The sequence below is a fragment of the Molossus molossus genome, unplaced genomic scaffold (assembly GCF_014108415.1).
Source record: "Molossus molossus isolate mMolMol1 unplaced genomic scaffold, mMolMol1.p scaffold_m16_p_3, whole genome shotgun sequence".
Lineage (NCBI taxonomy): Eukaryota > Metazoa > Chordata > Mammalia > Chiroptera > Molossidae > Molossus > Molossus molossus.
This window is the reverse complement of record NW_023425366.1, coordinates 12310304-12332839: the sequence shown is the minus strand read 5'-3', so window position 1 is coordinate 12332839 and position 22536 is coordinate 12310304. Positions and strand designations below refer to the sequence as shown.

The window sequence follows — 22536 nt, the reverse complement described above, 5'->3', positions numbered from 1 at the left end:
CATCTGAAATGTGTAGTACCTAAAAACAAATACAAAAAAAAAAAGATAGATCTACATACATAACTTTTGAAAAACTAATCCATAAATGACAAAATTAGAAAGTCACCATTTGGCAACCCCAATAAAATAAGACCGTTAGCAAGGATTTTAAACAAATGCTAAGTTTAGTAAAAGCAGATGGTTGATGGAGAACATGACAGTGGGTGGAACATGACACAAACTCACAATCACTAGGAGAGAGACAAGGTGAAGGGATTAAGAAGCATTAACTGGTAGTTACAAAAGAGTCACGGGGATGTCAAGTCCAGCATAGGAAATATAGTCAATAATACTGTAATCATTGTGTATGGTGCCAGGTGGCTACTGGAAATAGCAGGGGGAACACTTTATAAAGTATGTGATTATCTAACCATGGAAACATGGTTTGCCTCATTTCTCTGGCCTTCCTTTTCCACGCATCTCACCAATGGACTCGTCAGCCTCCCTTTCTTGCTTTAAGGGTTTATGTGATTACATTGGACCCACCAGGACAGACTGTGATAATCTCCCTATTTTAAGGTCAGCGGACCAGCAAAGGCCCATCAGTCTGCATTAAAGCAGTATCTAGATCTGTTCACATAACCAGGAGACAGGAATCCTGGGAGCACCGTCAGAACTCTGCCCACCACTTGCCCCATGCTTTAACAGTTAATTTATTACTTGTAAAAACTGTTTACAAGGAGGAATGTCTTTAGCTGTGTTGCTAATTTTAAGATAGTCCAGTCTTCACATGCTAGTTAATTGAAACTAGATTAAGTGAGATTATTGTCACAAGTAGGTAAGATCAAACTTCAATGCAAATATAATCTAAAACTTTAAGTAAACAGTTTTCTACAATAAACAATTTTTATTTTTTATTTTTATTATTATTTTTTTTTATCCTCACCCGAGGATATTTTTCCATTTTTTGTACAGATAGAGTGGGAGGGAGAGAGAGGAAGAGAGAGAAACATCGATGTGAAAGGAACACATCGAGTGGCTGCCACTCGCACGACCAACCAGGTCCGGGGACAAACTGCAACCGAAGCACATGCCCTTAGCGGGAACCGAACCCGGGTCTCTCCGGACCGCAGGCCGACGCTCTAACCGCTGAGCCAAACTGGCCAGGGCTACAATAAACAATTTTTAAAATGAAGTCTCCTATAACAAACATATGGGTTCAATAGATCTTAAAACTTATTAAAACCAATCTTTCAATAATAAAGAAAAACTCTTCGCTCTCTTTAGTAAACACACATACTTTAGGATGACAAGACATAGAAAGAGTACAAACCTTTCTCTCTAAAAAAGCACCAATTTTCAAAAACTCGATAAACAACCTCTCAGAGCCTCTCTAAGAGGTCTGTCCTACCAAAAAAAAAAAGTAGATTCTTGTTTTAAATGCAATTTCATCCCAGCTGGTGTGGCTCAGTGGACTGAGCATCATCCCATGAACTGAGAGGTCCCAGTTCCATTCCTGGTCAGGTACATGCCTGGGTTGCAGGATTGATCCCCAGCAAGGGGTGTGCAGGAGGCAGCCAATCAATGTTTCTCTTTCTCGTGTATGTTTTCATCTCTCTCTCCCTCTCCCTTCCTCTCTCTTTAAAAGATCTAATTTTTAAAAAAACATTAACAAACGTAATTTCATCAAGGGCCAAATTAAGAATATTAGGCGCTAATAATATTTATTTCCTAGATCACAGACAGACTACATCCTTCGAAGGACTGGCAGCTGGGTGAGGGACATCTGAGTAGACGTCCCATTGGCTGAGACAACAGCCCCAGAGTCGAGAGGAGCAGCACAAAGAGGAATCACATAGCCAGGACCTCTAACTTTCCGTGATCTGACCCCACATAAACACCCAAAGAACATCTGCAGTACCTCAGAGAGAAGTTGGAGGAAACCATGAACCGAGTTTAAATCCTCAGTGACTGGAAGGATGCGGGGGGAGGAGGGGATATAACTGAAATCACCTGTCCATATTAGATGTTCTATTGCCAGATAGGATGGGACTACAGAGACCCAGTTCAGGGTCCTCATCTTTCAGCACAAAGAACTTGGTCTAAGGTTGTTTATTGAAATAAATCTGACTATAGATTTATAGGGCAGAACTCTATGGAAAAATGTCTCAATTACCAATATTAATACAGTTAGTATACATATATGTATATCTTTTTTAATCTTCACCCGAGGACATTTTTACATTTATCTTCAGATAGAGCAGAAGGAAGAGAGGGAGGAAGAGAGAGAGAGAGAAACATCGATGTGAGAGAGACACATTGACTGGCTGCCACCCACATGACCCCAACCAGGGCTGGGGACAAACTGCAACCCAGGTACGTGCCCTTAGTGGGAACTGAACCCGGACTCTGTGGTCCGCGGGCCGACGCTCTTAACTGCTGAGCCAAACCGGCCAGGGCAATACGGTTAGTCTATTGAAGCAGGCTAACAGCACGGAAATGCCAGACATCTGTGTACCTTCTGCATGACTTTCCTGGTCCACCTCAACTGCAGGATGTACCACTGCGCGACCGGGAAGGAGCAGCGCGCAGCTTGGAACAGCAGGAGGAGACGCTGAAGGATTCCCGACACCTTCTGGCGACTGTCTTTCTCAGCTTTCAAAAGAAGATCATCACCATCTTCCTAAGGAAAACAGAACAGTCAAATTTTGTAGCCAATAATAAGAAATTTTTTAATGTTACAGTGAAAATAAAGATAGTGCTTCTCAAACTAGAATGTTCCTGGAGATCTATAAAGAAAATGTCGTGGCATGGCCTCAGAGATTTCAACTGTAGCTAATGCAAGTGTCAAGGGAACATTTCTCTCCCCCCGAACAATGTAAAGGGCTTAATTGACCTCAACCCCAAATCTCCCCCTACAACACATAAAGGCCACCACTCCTGACTCCATCGGTGGAATGTTACACGAAAGCCCTTTCAAAGAGAATGCCTTTTTCCTACCTCTGCCTGGAAAAATTGTTCTCATATTTCAACATCACCTCCTCCACGAAGCCCTCCACCATGCTACTGCGGCACTTTGCTCAGATCTCCGGTACAGCTTTCACCAATTTATTCTGTACTGATTCGTGTATGTTTCCCACTACACTGAGAACTGCCCAAGAGTTACGGCCTCCACACGTCTTTGTATTATCGGAGTACACAGAATAAAGTCCAACGTGTAGTAGGATCCAACAAAGGTTTGTTGAAAAACACTTTTCAAGTCAGTAAAGATTAATTTCCCAGAAAATGAGACAATGTGTTATACACATCTGCTTCTCCAATATCCTCCTAACCATTCCCACTTGTTGAACGATACTCAGATTTTAACTGGCTGTCTGCCCCTCCCCCACACAACCTATATGATTCAGGGAGAGCTGATCCCGCATTCCCGGCTTCCAGGAAAGGTTCTAATGGATGCCAAGCAGTACCCTGAGTTAGCCCTAGCCTAGCTAACTGACTCAAGGACAGGTAAGTGGCCTGTCAGTCTCAGAAGCGTGAACCTCAGTGCTCCTACTGGAATGCTGGGAGAGAATACTTTTACTGTTTTCCTTTTTTTTTAATATATTTTTATTGATTTCAGAGAGGAAGGGAGAAGGAGATAGAAACACTGCTGATGAGGGAAACAGCGACTGGCTGCCTCCTGCACGCCCCCTACTGAAGCCCGTAACTGGGGCATGTGCCCTGACCAGAATCGTACTGGGGACCTCCTGGTGCATAGGTCGATGCTCAACCCCTGAGCCACACGGCCTGGCACTACTGTTTTTCTTTTTCCCCTTTCCTCTCCCTCTGGACATAGACAAGGTGTCCGTAGAAGCTGCTGGCAGCCATCCTGCTCCCTCAAAGAAAGCCAGCCGTAGGACGAAGCTGACACCTTACAAAACAAACTAGAAAGAAAGAGCCCAAGTCTTTGGTAACATAACTGAGACAGAAGGCTGCCCTACCACTGAGCTTCCTCAATTACGCCAGTCAATTCTGACTACATTGCTATTGTGTCCTTCTACCCCAAAGGATTCTGACTGATAGAGGTTGACAATTAGGAGAAATTCTACCATGGAGGATTATTTTTAACAAAATAACTAAATAAATAAAGCACTACTAAGGATAGTAACCACTCAAACTAGTATCAGCGTAACATATCCAAAAATACCTTAAATGTGATTTCTAAACCAGTATGTTGAAGACTCAGACATAAGAGAAATGAGCAAATATTGAGAAATACCATGGACTGTTTATTTCTTGTATTTGTAATATATTGCATTTGAAATACCAAGAAATGAGATATTATTAAACTACTGACACATAACTCTAAATTTACCAAATGAGACTGTAACTCTAAAAAAAGAGAAAAAAATGAGATACAGATGTAAGTTGCTAATACTAAAACAATGAGTAGTAAAGAAATAATAGCAGAATCACTTCAAAATATTAATCAAATAATAAAATAATCTAAATGTAAATAATTTACATTAAACTTTAAATTATTTGTTGTTTTGTTACACTAAACAAATGTCTATGATTTCAAAATCTGGATATAGAGAGCCCGGCCGGTGTGGCTCAGTGGACTGAGCATCATCCCATGGACTGAGAGGTGCCAGTTTGATTCCCCGTCAGGACACATGCCCAGGCTGCGGGCTCGATCCCCAGTGTAGGCTGTGCAGGAGGCAGCCAATCAAAGTTTCTCTCTCATCAATGTTTCTATCTCTCTCCCCCACTCCCTCTAAAAAATCAATACAAAACATATATTTAAAAATGAAATCTGGATATAGAGAAATGTCTCTTAATTTAGTTTTATTATTGCAATAATTTTAACATTTATTAAATGGTTACTATGTCCTAGGGCCTAAGGTAAAAGCTTTTACACTTAATCCTCGCAATACTGCTACTGGAAGTCTTATCGTCATCTGTACCTTACAAACAAGGAAACATAAACAGTTAAGTATATTGTGTGAAATTATGTAATTTATAATAAACAGCAAAGCTGGGATCCAGAAGTTTGTCTTCAGAGCTTGCATTTTAACTTACTATCCAGTTGATTGTTTTAATAGTTGGACAAAGTCAACTTGACATGAAAAGGTTAAGCTTACTTCACTGAGAACCGCTGGCTGAGGACAGTATAAGGGCGGAGCTGGAAGGTACAAGCCGGCAGGCACCAAGCCCCAGAGCCTCTGACTGAAGGCCTTGGCAGAGCCCAGGAGAAGCTGCAGGGTCTCGGAGAGGACGTCCACCTCAGCCATGGCCGCCGCCTTCAGCACCTCCTGCACCGCCCCCAGCAGCAGACTCGCATCTTCCTCTTCCATGGGATCTACAAGCACAGTAGGGGAGATAGTTAAAACCGGCATTACACTTCTTATCCTGCTCTGTACGACAGAATTTCGTATCTGGAAAAGCTGACTGTCTACAATGAACGTATTGTCCTGGCCGGTGTGGCTTGGTTGGCTGGAGTGTTGTCCCAACCAGAAGGTCTCGGGTTTGATTCCCGGTCAGGGCCCGTGCAGAAGGCAGCTGATCGATGATATACTCTCACATCCCTATTTCTCTCCGTCTCTCTCTCTGTCCCTTCCTCTCTAAAATTAAAAAAACCAAACCAAAAGAACATGTCCTCAGTGAAGATTTTCAAAAAAAGACCATATTGGTTGGCATGTTAAAACATCAAACCTCTAGACAAAAAAATTAATGACTATTCTGTAGCCACTCTCCAGAATTTGGTGTGGATGTACCAAAACTCCTACCACACATATACTGACTTCCTATTTTACACTTCGAAGTTAAACTAATTCCTCTTTCCTATTTTCCAACTCTTTTCTTTATATCTATTTTGTATGTATTTATTTTATCTCTGTATACTGTGTGTGTGTATAAAGTTCAAATTCATTTTCGTTCATTAACCATCCAAGTTTTTTGTTTCTCTTTTTATTTCTTTTTTTTACTTTTTATCCTCACCCGAGGACATTTTTCCATTTTTTGTTCAGATAGAGTGGGAGGTAGAGAGAGAAATATCGATGCAAAAGGGGCACATTGTGTGGCTGCCTCCCGCACCACCCAACCAGGGCCGGGGACAAACTGCAACCGAGGTACATGCCCTTAGCGGGAACCGAACCCGGGTCTTTCTGGACCGCAGGCTGACGCTCTAACCGCTGAGCCAAACTGGCCAGGGTGAATTTTTTGTTTTTAAATTGGTTTGCTGAGGTTCCATATACATTCACTAAAATTCATCCTTTTTAAGTATACAGTTCAATGAGTTTCCACAAATCTATACAGCCCTGTAGGAACATTTCCATCACCCCAAAAAGTTCTCTTTTACCCCTTTGTTGTCAATACCCCCTCACTCCCAGACAGATCTGTTTCCTGTCCCTCCAGTGCTGCTTTGCTTTTCATAAAATGTCACGTGAATGGAATCACACAATAGGTGGTCTGCGTCCAACGCCCCTCATTGGTGATGGGTCTGCGCTTCACCCACGCTGCTGTTCATTTCCAGCAGTTTGCTCCTTGTTACTATGTCGCATTCCACCGTACAGATACGTTTCTCCATTCACAGGCTTATGGCCCTTGGGTTGTTTCAAGTTTTTAGGCAGCATGAAAAGCAGCTAAGAAAATTCGTATGGCCCTGGCCGATTTGGCTCAGCGGTTGGAGCATCGGCCTGTGGACCAGAGTCCTGGGTTCGGTTCCCGCTAGGGGCACGTACCAAAAAAGAAAAAAAAAGAAAAGAAAAAGAAAATTTGTATACAGGTCTTTGGGTGGACTTACGGTTTTATTTTTCTTCAGTAAAATACCTAGAAAATCGGTGGAAGAATATCCACAGTAGTCCTGGTTTTATCACTAACTACAACTTTAAAGAACTGCCTTCAGCCCTGGCCGGTTTGGCTCAGCGGTTAGAGCGTCGGCCTGCGGTCCAGAGAGACCTGGGTTCAGTTCCCACTAAGGGGCATGTACCTCGGTTGCAGTTTGTCCCCAGCCCCGGATGGGTCGTGCGGGTGGCAGCCACTCGATGTGTCCCTTTCACGTCGATGTTTCTCTCTCTCTCTCTTCCTCTCTCTCCCTCCCACTCTATCTGAACAAAAAATGGAAAAATGTCCTCAGGTGAGGATAAAAAAAATAACGAAAAAAAAAAAGGACTGGCTTCATCACTTTTGTCTGAATTTCTCCATCTATAAAACAGACAAGTTTTATAGGGCTCCCGGGTAAATATATGTAATATATGCGATATGACATTATTTTCGATTTTGTAATAGTACTTTGAACTTTTCAAATTAAAAACAAAACAAACCCTATGGTTTGCATGCTAGGCAAGAGCAGAACTAAACACCCGTAAGCACCCTTCCAGTCTGAGTCTGCGGTGCTCGGACTGTAGAAGGGAGGAGCGCCGATGCAGCAATGCAGCTGGTATGGGGTGTGCATGGAAGCCGGATGTCCTTCAACCACTGACCTTGCCATTCAGCTGGCCTCAGTTCTGGATGCTCTCGTGATTACGAATATATAAGCACAGCCCTGGCTGGTTTGGCTTGGCGGTTAGAGTGTTGGCCCGCGGACCAATGAGTCACGGGTTCAATTCCAGTCAAGGGCACATACCTTGGTTGCAGTTTGTCCCCAGCCCTGGTGGGGTCGTGCAGGAGGCAGCCTGTCGATGTGGCTTTGTCACATCAATGTTTCTCTCTCTCTCTCCCCCTTCTCTCCCCTCCCTCCCTCCCTCCTATTCTGTCTGATAATGGGTGGAAAAATATCCTCGGGTGAGGAATTAAAAAAAAAAAGAATATATAGCACAGCCCTGGCCAGTTTTCTCAGTGGTTAGAGCATTGGCCTGTGGACTGAAGTGTCACGGGTTTGATTCCTGGTCAAGTGCACATACTTGGGTTGCAGATTCAATCACTGGTTGGGGTCGTGCTGGAGGCAACCAATTGATGTGTCTGTCACATCTCTCTCTCTCCCCCTCCCTCCCTCCCCTTCTCTTCCACTCTATCTAGAAAATCAGTGGAAGAATATCCTCAGGCAAGAATTTAAAAAAAGAATAGATAGCACACTTTAATTTTTAATAAGCTTACTTCAAAGGGTTACTATATTTCTGAGTATGTACAAGCTTTCTGGACTACCATAAGGCTTACATTAATTACCAGGTACCTGTATCAGACCTACGTGGGGAACGCACCTGTAAACTGCTTGTGTTTCGAGCCCACTTCGCTTTTGGCTTCCACAGAGGCTGGCTGACCTAGGAGACCCTGGAGCTTTTCCTGGAAAATCTGTGCTGGAGTCAGATTGAAGGGCAGATTCTGACCCTTCTTCTTGAACCTGAAATCATCGAATTAGGAGAAATGATTCCAAATTTTGAAAACAGCAAATATTCACACATCAAGAACTAAACATGAGGTTTAAGAAACAGTGAGATTCACTTTCTGTATCCATCCTGCATTAAAGAAAGAGTCAGGAGACGCGGCAGGCACTACGGAGGGGGCCAGGCGCTCCAGGACCCCGGCACTGGCCGTCTCCGCCGGCCTGGCTACGAGCACGCTCTGTCCAAACTAGCCACACCTGGTCTCTGCCAATGGCTCTGCCTGGGTTCGCAATGTCCTCTCTCCCTGTAGCTACTCAGTTTGTCAAGACCCTGTCCTCCCTTCAATGCCCAGCTCAAATGACATCTCCCACATAGAGTATTCCCGTCCGTCCCCACTGGGGTTTCCTACCATCACATGTGAATTACAATAATGTGCCTTGTTTCCTCTATTAAAACTATAAAGGCCTTAAACATAGAAACTGTATACCACTTAAACTTATATCCGTGAATATACCTGCTGTATAGCTTGATAGAGATTACTTAATAAGTAAATACATGTTTAATTATTGAATTGAAAAATATAAAAGACACAGCAATACTATAACATCCAGACAAGTTAAAATACAGAGATTTGTTTGATTAGCTTAAGACTCAAATCCTATTTGAGATAGACAAACTCTCTCACGGACTATAAGCTCTTTGAGGGCATTACTAACAAGCTAATTTCTAAATAAATGTTTCAATATGTGTAAGCAAGCCGGGCTGTCAACACAATGCCCACTGGTTGTACGTAGCTACTTACACCTGTCAATTAGACTGGAAATTCAGTTCCTTGGTCTTACTAGCCACAAGTGCTCAGTCACTGCGCCTGGCTGGTCCCACAGGGGACAGCACACACAGAACATTCCCGTCGCTGGGGAAGTGCTACCGGACAACACCGAGCTGACAACTGCACAGAATGGGCAGGAGAGAGGATACAAAGTACTTCAGAGGACACCATTACTCTACTTCTTAAGTTTGCCTAAAATACACACCTTGCAAAACTGCTGTCTAGTTTGCAGGACAGCTGGAAGGCCACGCCCATCGAAACAGAGGTCTTCCAGTCTCCCAGTTTATGTGCCAACCACACAGCTTCCGGAACGAGGCCACCAATTAATAACAACTCAAGGGCATATTCCACCGTCCAGACGTCGGAAAGATTCTGATCCCTCACAACACTGGCCACCTTAGCGTGTTGCAGAGGAATAAGCCGAAGGGACTGCTCTGTGAGTGAATTCAAGAAAACAGCTGTTACAATTACACACATCAGAACAAAGTCCTTACACAGTAAACCTAACTCTTCAATCAGTACTTTCCACACAAAATCCCAACAAGGACGATGCATGCAAAATGGGATAGAATACTACTTTACATACTCTAAGAATGGGCCTCATTACTGGGTCATACAGCAAGTGCCAGTATTCTCAATAAATGGAACAGAACAGAAGAGAAACAGCAGAGACCGTGCAGAGTGCGTGACTATAAAGAATCCTACTTTGCGGAAATTCATTTATTGCGGTAGAGTCTGGAACTGATTAACCACGATAAACGAGGGCCGACCGTACACACAAAATCAAGGTAAACAGTTCAATAAAACTTTTGTGTCAGATAAAATAAACAAAGGTTCACACATTTATTTATTTATTTATTTATTTATTTATTGTTACTCTCACTGACGACTATTTTTCCACTGATTTTTTTCGTTTGTTTGTTAACCCTCACCTGAGGATACGTTCCCATTGACTTTTAGAGAAAGTGGAAGGGAGGGAGGGAGAGAGAGAAACATCGATGCAAGAGAGACACATCCATTGACCTCAACTGGGGCTGGCCTGGGACTCGAACCTGCAACCCTTTGGTCCTCAGGCTCATGCTCTGCACTGAGTAAAACTGGCCAGGGCTTCACTGATTTTTAGAGAAAGTGGAAGAGAGAGAAGGAGGAGGAGAAGGAGAGAGAGAGAGAAACATCAGTGTGAGAGAGACACATCGATTGGTTGCCTCCCGCATGCCAGGGCACTGGGGATCAAACCTGCAACCCAGGTACATGCCCTTGACCAGGAATAGAACCTGTGACCCTTTGGTGTGCGGGCCGATGTTCTCACCACTGAGCAACACTGGTCAGGGCAAAGGTTCACACGTTTAAATGTACTGGGTCACAGGGTACGATTTACCACTGTTTCTCTTTCTCCTACTAGTTTATGAACTCTGCAGGGCAGAGACGTAATTTTACTGACCTGATCATATTCCTCATAACAGCACATGATAAAAAGCTTTTTGTTGGTAATACTCGGGTTGTAAGTGTTCAATATATCAGTGTTTTTTAAGAAGTTGAAAAATGTGGTTTTCACTATTCCTGACTAAATTACAAATCGGGCCTGGGATTAAATACAAAGGGTAACCTCCGTCTCTCCAGCTTTCCGTACCTTTCCCTAAATAAAGCAACTTGAAAATATGACGACAAAACTATTATTTTTGTAAAAATACATATTGCTAAGATTTCCACACACTCCCTCAAAATAAAATTGGTAAATGTGGGTTTTGGCTTTTTGAAATGAAATGATTGACTTCTCACGTGACCTACATGGGTTCTGCCCACACTAAGCACTGACCCCTGCCCCCAGCACCAACATCTTATTAGCTCATTAACAAACACATTTGCATAGAAACAAAGAACTTAGACAATCACTTAAATGTTTGATTCTGCACAGGCAGAGCACCAGGAAATTTTCCTGTGTTTTTATTCCCGCTGAGCAAGGCACTGTACCGTTAAAAGAATCTGAATGATTTAATTTTCTGAAAATGTTACTGCCTTTACACAGCAAACGTCACACCAAATAAGCAACTCCAATGAATCCCGATACATCTCTCACTAGTCTTCATTAGAAAGACTGACATGACATGTATTCTAAGTCTAGCCTACGGATATCATTTTTTAAGATACGAGGATATTAAATACATTAAAGGATATATACGAAGCTTCAGATTTTTATATTTTCAGTCATTACAGTCTCGGGTGCCCTCTCCTCTCTCGGGGAAGATGTCTGTACAGGGCATAAAAAGGTGTGCCTCTCAGCTTTTAGGAATGTGTATGAATCTGCCCAAAAGCACTTCAGTAATTCTATCACCTCTCTTCCTAGAGTGGGACAAAGATCTGTCTTCCTTAAGTTTGTAAAATGATCTGTAAAGATACAGACCATAAACAAATAGCAAAAGTCCTATAAATATTTCAGGGTAGAAAAGACAGAAAACAAATTTTTTAGTACCAGGATTTTACTGTTTTGGTTCTTTTTTCCCTAGATTTTTCCAAAATGGAGTACACTACCTCTCTTTTTCAGTAAAATAATGTGCATTAAGAATACAATTTGTACCCTGGCCAGTTTGGCTCAGCGGTTATAGGGTCGGCCTGTGGACCAGAGAGGCCCGGGTTTGGTTCCCGCTAAGGGCACGTACCTCGGTTGCAGTTTGTCTCCGGCCCCAGTTGAGGTCGTGTGGGTGGCAGCCACTCGATGTGTCTCTCACGTCCATGTTTCTCTCTCTCTCTTACTCCCTCCCCCTCCCGCTCTATCTCAAGATAAATGCAGAAAAAAAATGTCCTTCGGTGAGGATTAAAAAAAAAAAATACAATTTGTTGTCAGAAACATTAATACTAAAAATAGAAAACACACGTGATAAATACCTTGGTTGTGACAAAAAAAGAGAGCTTAAACATAAAGCCACTCTAATAACAAACGCCAAGTGCACGGGAAAGAGGCAGCACGCATCGGAGCCTTAGGGAAGAGCACAAAGGAGAGTGAAAGGGCACAGGTGTCCTGACCAAGTCAGGACTCGGTGGAGGGGACCAGGGAGCGGGCAGATCCCAGAAGAAACTGGGTGCCTTTTCTCTGCCCACACCAGCACCCTAAAAAAATCCATCATCAGGGCAGAACCAACTCTAGTCAGTCCCAGGAAAGCAGGGACCTGCTAGAAAAGAAGCCGCTACACAATTTCCCTCTAGCCTACCTCACACACGGCTGTCTAGGGACAGAACCTCTGGAAGGACCCCAGAGGAGACGAGAGACTAATACGTCCAAGGGTTGAGGACAGTCCTCTGCTCCTACCCACATCTGGAGACAATAACAGACAAAAGAACTGAACACACAGTGCAAAATCCATGGTTCTATGATTGATTACAGTTGCTGACCACTTGTTCCTACCTCCACTAAACTTGTAATTACATTACATCTTGTACGACTCTAACCTATGTATGCCTTGTACATATTAATCAGGTCCTGGTATTTCCTCTTTAAACCCTCCAGTAACTTCCATTGTACTTAAAATGAAATTCAGATTCCTGACCCTGGCTTACCTCACCTGGCCCCTGCCTACCTCTGACTTCATCTCACATCACACCCCACCTCATCCTCTATGCTCCAGCCACACAGGTCTTTCAGTTTCTCAAACACATCAACTTCATTCTTGCTCTGGGGCTTTGCACAAGCTCAGGTTAAAATGCCGTAAGCACTGATATGTCCATGGCTGGTAACAGCTCAGCTTAAAGGTCCCTCCCAGAGAGCTCTCCCCTAAATGCACCACCTGAAACAGCCTCTCAGTCACAATGCATTCCTCTACTTCAATTCCCTGCATAATGATGATCACCACTGGACAGATCTTATTTATATATTCATTTATTTGATTTTCTGTTTCAAACTATTCGTTATAAACTCCACAGAAAAACATGTATTTGTTTTGTTCATGACAGGATACGTCAAAACAAAAAACTACAAATGTTTCCATATTATTAATTTCATATGGTGCAAGCTAATATATTTCCAGCACCTAGAACACTGCTTGGCACACGACACAAATGAGTAGAATGAAGGACTGTCATGGGAATCTGTGCACACATTTATCTCCATGAGAGCAGTTACACAGCATGGACAGATTAGGTACGTTTTTGACACTATTAATGAAATGATTAAATAGAGCAAAGTAAATGATCCAAATAAAGTTACAAAAGTATACCATCTGGGTTAATTTTGTTCAGCAGTTTGTTTAGCTCATTATATTCCACAAATAAGTGAGATCATGTGATATTTGTCTTTCTCTGCTTGGCTTGTTTCCCTTAGCATAATACTCTCTAGGTCCTTCCATGTCATCTCAAAGGATAAGAGATCTTTCTTTCTTACAGCTGCATAGTATTCCATTGTGTACATGTACCACAGCTTTTTAATCCACTCATCTACAGATGGATACTTGGGTTGTTTCTAGATCTTAGCTATTGTAAATAGTGCTTCTATGAACATAGGGTACATATATTCTTTCTGATTGGTGTTTCAGGTTTCTTAAGGTATGTTCCTAGAAGTGGGATCTAATGAGCTAAACAAACTGCTGAACAAAATTAACCCAGAGACATAGAGGTGGGGTACAGACTGACAAGCATCAGAGGAGGGGAGCTTGAGGGGAGACAGAGATAAACCACAGAACTTACATGCATGTATGCATGACCAGTGAACATGGACATCAAAGCTGGGGATAGGGTGGGGGAAAGGGGAGGAGAGTGTCAATGGGGGAAAAATGAGAAACATCTGTAATAAAAACAAATAAATAAAATTTTTAAAAAGTAAACTAAAACTAAATTCTAAATTAGCATACTCAAAATTTGTTTAATTTTTACATAAATGAGGGTGGCAGCCATTTTATTTTAAGAGTTAAAACTTTATAAATACCAACTTGTCCAAAATTTATTATTTGAAAAATCCATATTCAATAAAAATAATTCCACGCAATGACCTTTCTCAGATTGTATTCACTCACAAAGTCACTGAGTGTCTCCCATGTGTCAGGCATCAAGCTCTAACAGTATTATTTCCAGAGAATAATGTTCACTGCATAATATTATTTTAAATATTATGAGCAAAAACCAAGTGAGACGATTGTTTTCTGTCGTACCTGTTTTAATATGAAGGGGAGGAAGAACATTCACACTGTGAGGTGGCAAAATGCAGAGCCGCTGGTTGGTGAAATAGGCGGCCATGAACCGGGCCATGGACTGGATGACCCTCACCGCCGCCTCTGGGTGAACACGTCCAGTCGCTCCCAGCTCAGGAACTGAGGGACACAGCAAACAAACGGAGATTCTGATCAAACCATCAAAAAGCAGTGATATTTAAGTTCCCAACATTATACAGGAAGAAAATTATAACTGATTTTGTTTAGATGAGCACCCATAACTTATGATAGGCATCTATACTTCTTGAAGACAGTAAGAGCAAAAATAATTAGCTCCTAAGTATGAGCACATATACTTACGAACTTGTTACAACTTTAAGTTCCAGTTTTTTGTTTTATTTTGAAATATATTTTTATTTATTTTAAAGAGAGAGGAAGGGAGAGAGGGAGAGAGGTAGAAACATCAATATCGATTGGCTGCCTCCTGCATGTCCCCCACAGGGGATCAAGCCCGCAACCTGGGCATGTGCCCTGACAGGGGATCAAACCGGCGGCTTCTTGGTGCATGGGTCGATGCTCAACCACTGAGCCACACCAGCCGGGCAAGTACCAGTTTTATTTAAAAACATGGAGCCCTGGCCGGTTTGGCTCAGCGGTTAAAGCATTGGCCTGCGGTCTGGAGAGACCCGGGTTCGGTTCCTGCTAAGGGCACGTGCCTCGGTTGCAGTTTGTCCCTGGCCCTGGTTGGGTCATGTGGGTGGCACCCACTCGATGTGTCCCTTTCACGTCGATGTTTTTCTCTCTCTCTCCCTCCCACTCTATCTGAACAAAATATCAAAAAATATCCCCAGTGAGGATAAAAAAAAAAACATGGAGGAACCACGCAAAACAATCCAGCCACAATGCACTTGCAGGCTTGGCATTTCGTATCTTTCCTTCTTCCCTTTCCATTTTTTTTTTTCTTTAATGAAGGCTGCAAGGCTTACTACAAAGATCATCTGAAAAGCACCAGAACAGTGATTCTTAATGCTTTTCTCTGTGCCATTTGGTCTGGGAATTTGAGATACTCCCATTAGAAGGAGTGGCTCACTACAGTAAGAGTCTTTTGGGAGTGAGGGACAAAAGGAATGTGTGTGGCAGAGGAGAAGGGGGTAAGGGACTGGAGGGAGGGACTGTGTCAGGATTCCTGGGGTGATTCTGATATAAACCATGTTATCATCCCTATCTGAGAATCAAAACTCAAAATACAAACTAGCATTTAAAAATTTGAGATAGGCCCTGGCCGGTTTGGCTCAGCAGTTAGAGCGTCGGCCTGCGGGCTGGAGAGACCCGGGTTCGGTTCCCGCTAAGGGCACGTACCTCGGTTGCAGTTTGTCCCCGGCCCTGGTCGGTAGTGCGGGTGGCAGCCACTCGATGTGTCCCTTTCACATCGATGTTTCTCTCTCTCTCTCTGTTCCTCTCTCTCCCTCCCACTCTACCTGAACAAAAAATGGAAAAATGTCCTCGGGTGAGGATAAAAAAAATAAATAAATAAAAAATAAATAAAAATTTGAGATAGTATTTATATATATTTAATAGTTTTTAACTATGGTAACATTAATTTTTATAAAATTTATGGCCCCCAAAATAGCAAAATACCTTTCCTTCCCAGAAGTCACTTGGTACCTTCACAAGAATAGGAAGTTCTACCTGAGTAGGGGCCATTTCTACCTTATCACTGAGTACCCCAGCACCCACCACTGCTTCTCTCATATAGTAGGCACTCAAAAGAACTGCTCATAGGTTTTTATATATACAAATAAAGGGGATTTTGAGAAATTTTTATTAGCCTTTAAGCAGCATTTTTCATTTGGTCACTATAAGTTTTAAAAAGTCATACTGTTTCTTCTCATTAAAGTTAAAATACATGGTAAGAAGTTTTTCCCCTGGGTAAAATTTACTGTAGGAATTATATGAAGGCAGGATGTCTAGTCATTCTAATCATGCAAAACCCAGGAATAAGCCCCTTAAACAGGGAACCACCTGATTCTAAAAGATACGGTCAGAGACTAAAACTGTACCAACTGAGAAGTAAAAAAAAATGTAAAGGGTAATTCTGTATATGGTACAGTGATGATGTTAACAATGGTAACCTTATACAATAAAAATTAAATTATAACTACACACAATGATTCGATGAGGTTCAATGAGGTCAGCGTGCAGTCAAGAGCTCACATGCTGGGCCTGACTACTTCGAAGGCCTGCTTATAAGGTTGGCCCTTGGCTGGCACCTGGGAACTTGGACTTTGGGGAGGATTCCCACCACCTTAACTGATGACAGTGGCTACCTGGACCTAACTGTAAACAATGTGGCTCATGCTGAGCACCTGCTCTCCTTCTGAGAGCATGGCTGGTATGGGTAGGTACAGAGGGCCAGATGACCAGCCCCCAGGAAAACAATGGGCACCAAGTCTCTAGTGAACTTCCCTGACAGACAACACCTCACACGTGCTGGCACACCTGTGGCTGGAGAATGAGGGGCAGTCTTGTGACTCCACCGGAAAGCATTCCTGGAAGCGAGTGTCTGGTTCCCTCTGGACTCCGCCCCATGTACTTTCTCCACTGGTGGATTTTGCTCTGTACCCTTTCACTGCCGTAATCATAGCCACGAGTGAGTCCTCCCTGCGGGTTCACTGAGGGGGCAGCTGGCCTTGGGACCCCGACCCAGCAGGGATATGTTTAATATATTCTAAGCAATTGTCATTAAAAATTTTTTTAAAAAGCCTGAAATAAATACATTACTATAGATTCAGCTTATCTTGAAAGTTAAATCCTGTAATGACAATGCTGCTAAAAAACTGAATATCCAATCAGTTAGAAAATCATACACAAGCCCTGGCCGGTTTGGCTCAGCAGTTAGAGCATCGGCCTGTGGTCCAGAGAGACCTGGGTTCGGTCTCTGCTAAGGGCACGTTCCTTGGTTGCAGTCTGTCCCCAGGCCTAGTTGGGTCATGCAGGTGGCAACCATTCGATGTGTCCCTTTCAATGTTTCTCTCTCTTTCTCTCTTCCTCTCTCTCCCTCCCACTCTATCTGAACAAAAAAATGTCCTTGGGTGAGGATAAAAACAAACAAACAAAAAATCATACACAAAAGCCTTTTGATGCCCCCTGGTGTTGTTCAGTTGGTTGAGCACTGTCCCATGCACCAAGAGGTCGCCAGTTTAATTTCTGGCCAGGGCGCATACCTGGGTTTTGGGCTCGACCCCCCCACAGGGGCTATGCTGAAGGCAACCGATCAGTGTTTCTACCTCTCCTTCTCTCCCTTCCCTCTCTAAAAGTAGCAGCAAAAACATTTTTTAAAAAAAGGCTTTTGCTCATATACTGCTAGCAGAACTTTCTAGAAGGCAACCAGGTCTTAAGACCATGGATTCTCTTAAATCCCATAACTTGTATCTAGAAATTCATCCTAAAGAAACTTAGTGCTCACAGGAAGCTGTGGACACTCTTTACAACAGCAAACACGTGTCCACAGCCTAAACTGTGCAATAATGGGGGAAAAGGGTTAATGGGTCTGATAAAAAGAATACTATTTACATTGTAAACATTCATCATAATATAAAATTTTAAAAGATTACGGAACAGAATACACAGCTCTAAGAGTATACATGTATAGAGACAAAAAACTGATAGATAGCATCATAAGTGATTTTATTTTTCTCTTTGTATTTTTCCATATTTTCAAAATTGTCTAAAATGAGCATGCATTACTTACATAACAAACACAAAATTTTTAAAAATATCACAGCCCTGGCCTGTCTGGCTGAGTGGTTAGAACTTCAGCCCGCAGAGTTCCAGTCAAGGGCACGTACCTTGGTTCGTCCCGGCCCTGGTCAGGTTGTGTGGGAGGCAACCAGTCGATGTGGCTCTATCATATCAATGTTTCTCTCTCTCTCTCCCTCTCTCCTACTCTATCTAATGATAAATGGAAAAATATCCTCGGGTGAGGAATAAAAAAAAAAAAAAAGATATCAGAGAGTAGGAAATCTATAAACAGTGGCTGACACCATATAAAACTAAGTTGGCATAGACTCCGTGGGTCTTTCAGACACACTGATCTGCACAGTACACGTCTAATAGTCTGTGCCCCACCACCACTGTAAATACACTATGTGTTGATTCATATGTATCTTTCACTCTGGTTATCACTTAACTTAAATATACCCCTCATACAATGGCAATACAAATATTCTGCAGCCTCTTAAACAGATTTTTCAAGATTCACAATACCTCAGTAAATGATTTTCATCACTTTACCAAACCACCTTAAACAAAAGTTAAATATAAATATATTAAGGAAAGACACTAGAGTACCTAATTTTGTATCTAACAAATATAGCTGTGAGAAGACAATTCGATCAGTTTAACAGGCAGTCACTGCTAAGTCCTGGAAATCCAAAGATAAAAAAAAAGGTTCTTGCTGTTGAGAATCTACTAGTCCAAAATTGACCCTAATAGAGCAGAACGACCAACTTTTATGTATAAGCAATTTCATATCTAAACCTATAAATACAAACTAATAAGATGAACATACTGATTTTTTAAAAACATACCTGAACTATCGTCATCTTCTTTTACAGGTAGGTGGGACCATCTCAGTATTTCTCTTACTAGCTGATCACACAATCCTTGAGCATCGTTTAAATTATAGCTATACAAGTGGCAGTACAAAAGAGAAAGGTAATAGCGTATCTGAAGAAAACAGGTCCTTCTTCCTCCTTAAACCGGAAAGAATTAAGCTTAGGTTAAAAACAGGTCATGTTCTTGATCTGGGTGCTAGGTAGATTCTCTGTTTAGTTTATGAAAATTCATCAAGCTGTACATTCACGTTATATGAACCTTTCTGTATCTATTTTATACCTCAATAACAGACTCTTTAAAAAACAGGTGAGCAATACTTTTGTTGTTTTTCATTTTAGGTTTGAACAGTTTTACTTCTTTCATCAGGCCCAGGATGACTAAGATTTTATCCAAAGAGAACTGCAAATCCTCATTATCTCAGCTTCACTAACATCTATCTCAAGCACACATGGTCTGAAACAGAAGGGAACATGGTAACATGCCCCCCCCCCCCCGCCCTGAAACCATACAAACATCAAACAGATGGTCAAAGAGACTTCCCAAAGGAGGAGAAACACTAACTGATAGGTGCTTAGGGCTGAGATTGCTGGTTGCCTGTCCCTTACCATTCTTCCTCAGTAAAAGAGTTCCAACTTTATTTGGGGTATCAATGCACCCAGATCACAATTTCTCACTAGATGTGGCAACGTGAAAATTTGACTGTGTTCTGAACTAAGAGATAATACTGTGAACTTCCAGAAAAGCTGTTAGGGATAACTCAGTTAGGAGGAGCACCCTTTCTTGCTGCCTAGAATATAGACGTGATGGCTGGAGCTCCAGCACCCATCTTAGCTCACGCATGGCCATAAGATCGGAAGCAATGTACGAGGATAACAGAGTTAAAAAACTACAGCAGGATGATGGGTCCCTAATGAGACTACAGAAACGCCAAAGCTGCCCCAGACCGTCAACTTCTGTCCTCTTTCCTCAGAAAGAAATGAGCTTCCTCCTGGCTGAAGCCGCTGTTCCTTACTAGAAGCCAGTCCTCACACAAACAGTGGACACGAAAAGGTCCGCCATGGAATTCATTATAAAACCTGCCTCAGACTCTTCATCCCCTTGAACGCCCCTCTTCTTCATCCAGCTGGACAATCCCCAGATCTGAAAACTACATTAGACTTCTTTCTGCGGATCTACTCAGTCACAAGTCCAACCGATCAAACCTACCAAGTATCGGTCCAATGTGACCCCGTCCTCCAGTACTCTTGGCATTGCTTTGGTTCAGACCTCTTCAAATAATTAACCTCTGTTTCTAGGTAAAATCTACATCTCTACACCACACTCCTACAAATGACCCTCCACAGTGTAGCAAAGTGGTCCTTCCAAATGGCCTATATTTATTTGGAAAGTTCTCTTTCCTACGTGAAGTATCTTAACTGATCCCACCGTCTTCAAGATAAAATCTTTCTCTCTTATATCAGGCACTAAACACTGATTAAGTAGATGAATAAAGGAAACATACAAAGCCACAGCAGTCAGAAAACAGATTTAACTGGCCAAACCTGACCATGTGGTAGTTGCGGTCAGAACTGGTTTCAGTGTCTTGTTCTACAAATTCCAAGACTAAGACTAATTTGAAATAAAACTAATTAAGTTTTATTATTCATAAACTGATAAGGCTAATTTTAAATAAAATAAATATTTCTGACAGTCAAGGTTCCTATAATATGTGTTAATTCTATTGGAGCACTAAGAATTATAAGCACTGCCCTGGCTGGTCTGGCTCAGCAGTTGGAGTGTCAGCCCACAGACTAAAGGGTTGAGGGTTCGATTCTGGTCAAGGGCATGTACCTGGCTTTCATCCAGATTCCATCCCCGGCCCGGTCAGGGTCAGCCGGTAGGGAACCCATCAATGTGTCTCTCAGATCGATGTTTCTCTTTCCTTTCCTCCCTCCCTCCCACTCACTCTGTCTAAAAATCAACGGAAAAGTGTCCTCAAGTGAGGATTCACTAAAAAAAAATTATAAGCACTAAAATTTGGAATTATTTTTAAGCTCTAAAGCATGCTAAAATACGTTTCTACCAATATTATGGCAAATATATTTTTAATGACTCCTACCATTCTCTCGGGTTTCTTGTAGAGCTTCCTTCCACAGTTGAACCGACTTTTCATATGATCCTAACAGGAAACACTCTTCACCTACAAAGTTTTTAACCAACAATTAGTTATGGTTCATTATATTACTTTATAAAAATTTACTTTGTCTTAAAACTTAGTGGATATAGCTAAGCCAGACATTTTGAAAAACAAATCATTGTAACCAATTAATAAAATCAAAGCCCAGTTAGCTCTATGGCTTATTCATGGGGAAAGGAATTGTTTATATGATACTGACCGTTGATAGAATTGAGCTCTAAGGTCTGGTTCAAGCAGACTCCGGCAGTCTGTAAGTTAGCCTGGATGTGACATAACAGGGACTGGACAGTAGACGCTTCATGTGTCAACTTTGCAGTTAACTGTCTGTCACCTTTAGGAACTCTTCGATTTAACTGTGTCTGATACCATAACGTTTTTTTGTACAGCACTCTCCAGAGAACCATCAATCTGCACACAAAATTAGGTAATCATCCAAACCAAACTCCAGCCATGGGAAAATAAGACTCACTCTGGCCTCCTGCTCGGCCCTTCTTCTCGGCCTCCATTCTTTACTGGTGTTATAACATATACAGACTGATCAGATTTAAATATAGCACAAAGTCCACTAATCCAAAAAATGCTATCACATTTTTTTAATCTTCATAAACGCTTTATGTACCTGTGGTCATCTTACTACAGGGCTCAAATCAAGATCTCTCAACAGCATCCTGGTTGCCCAAGGCTAATAAAATATGTGTGTTGAATAACATTCGGCATAAGTCCCAAAATACTTTTAGATAAAATAAATCTATAGCCCTGGCTGGTTTAACTCAGTGGTTAGAGCGTAAGCCTGCAGACAGAAGGATCGCGGGTTTGATTCCCAGTCGAGGGCATGTATCTGAGCTGCAGGTTCGATCCCTGACCCGGTCAGGGGGGTCGTGTGGGAGGCAACCAATCGATGTCTCTCTCTCACATCAATGTTTCTCTCTCTCCTTCCTCCCTCCCTTCCAGTCTACCTACAAAACCAATGGAAAAATGCCCTCGGGTGAGGACGAACACAAAAATAAATAAATCTATAATGCTGAGTGCTGACGGATATTCACAAGGTTTCTTTTTGGGGTGATAAAAATATTCTGGAATTAGTGCTAATAGTTCTACAACCTTGTGACTATACTATAAACACTGAACTGTAAACTTTAAAACGGTGAAATTTATAGTATGGGAATTATAGCTCAATTTTTTAAAAATTTTTTAAATTAATTTATTTTTGTTACAGATGTTTCTCCTTTTTTTCCCCATTGACACCCTCCTCCTCATCCCTCCCACCCCGTACCAGGCTTTGTTGTCCATGTCCATCGGTTATGCATACATGCATGTAAGTTATGTGGTTTATCTCTTCCCTCCCCCTATCACCCCTTCTTCTGAGGGTTGTCAGTCTGTACCCTACTTCCACGTCTCTGGGTCTAACTCTATTCCCCAGACTGTTATGTTCATTATATTCCACAAATAAGTGAGATCATATGATATTTGTCTTTCTCTGCTTGGCCTATTTCGCCT

General features: G+C 42.1%; 1 protein-coding gene across 1 annotated transcript in view; it reads right to left on the bottom strand.

Annotated features, from left to right (window-relative positions):
• The window catches only part of CPLANE1 (ciliogenesis and planar polarity effector 1), a 106773-nt gene that overhangs the window by 67050 nt on the left and 17187 nt on the right, over window positions 1-22536 (bottom strand). The window contains exons 13-20 of the mRNA XM_036280158.1: window positions 21239-21447; window positions 20962-21042; window positions 18836-19000; window positions 14247-14405; window positions 9317-9545; window positions 8160-8299; window positions 5103-5320; window positions 2498-2662 (exon numbers count right to left, since the gene is read on the bottom strand). Coding sequence (XP_036136051.1) covers window positions 2498-2662; window positions 5103-5320; window positions 8160-8299; window positions 9317-9545; window positions 14247-14405; window positions 18836-19000; window positions 20962-21042; window positions 21239-21447 — 1366 coding nt within the window. The remainder of the gene's footprint in view (window positions 1-2497; window positions 2663-5102; window positions 5321-8159; window positions 8300-9316; window positions 9546-14246; window positions 14406-18835; window positions 19001-20961; window positions 21043-21238; window positions 21448-22536) is intronic.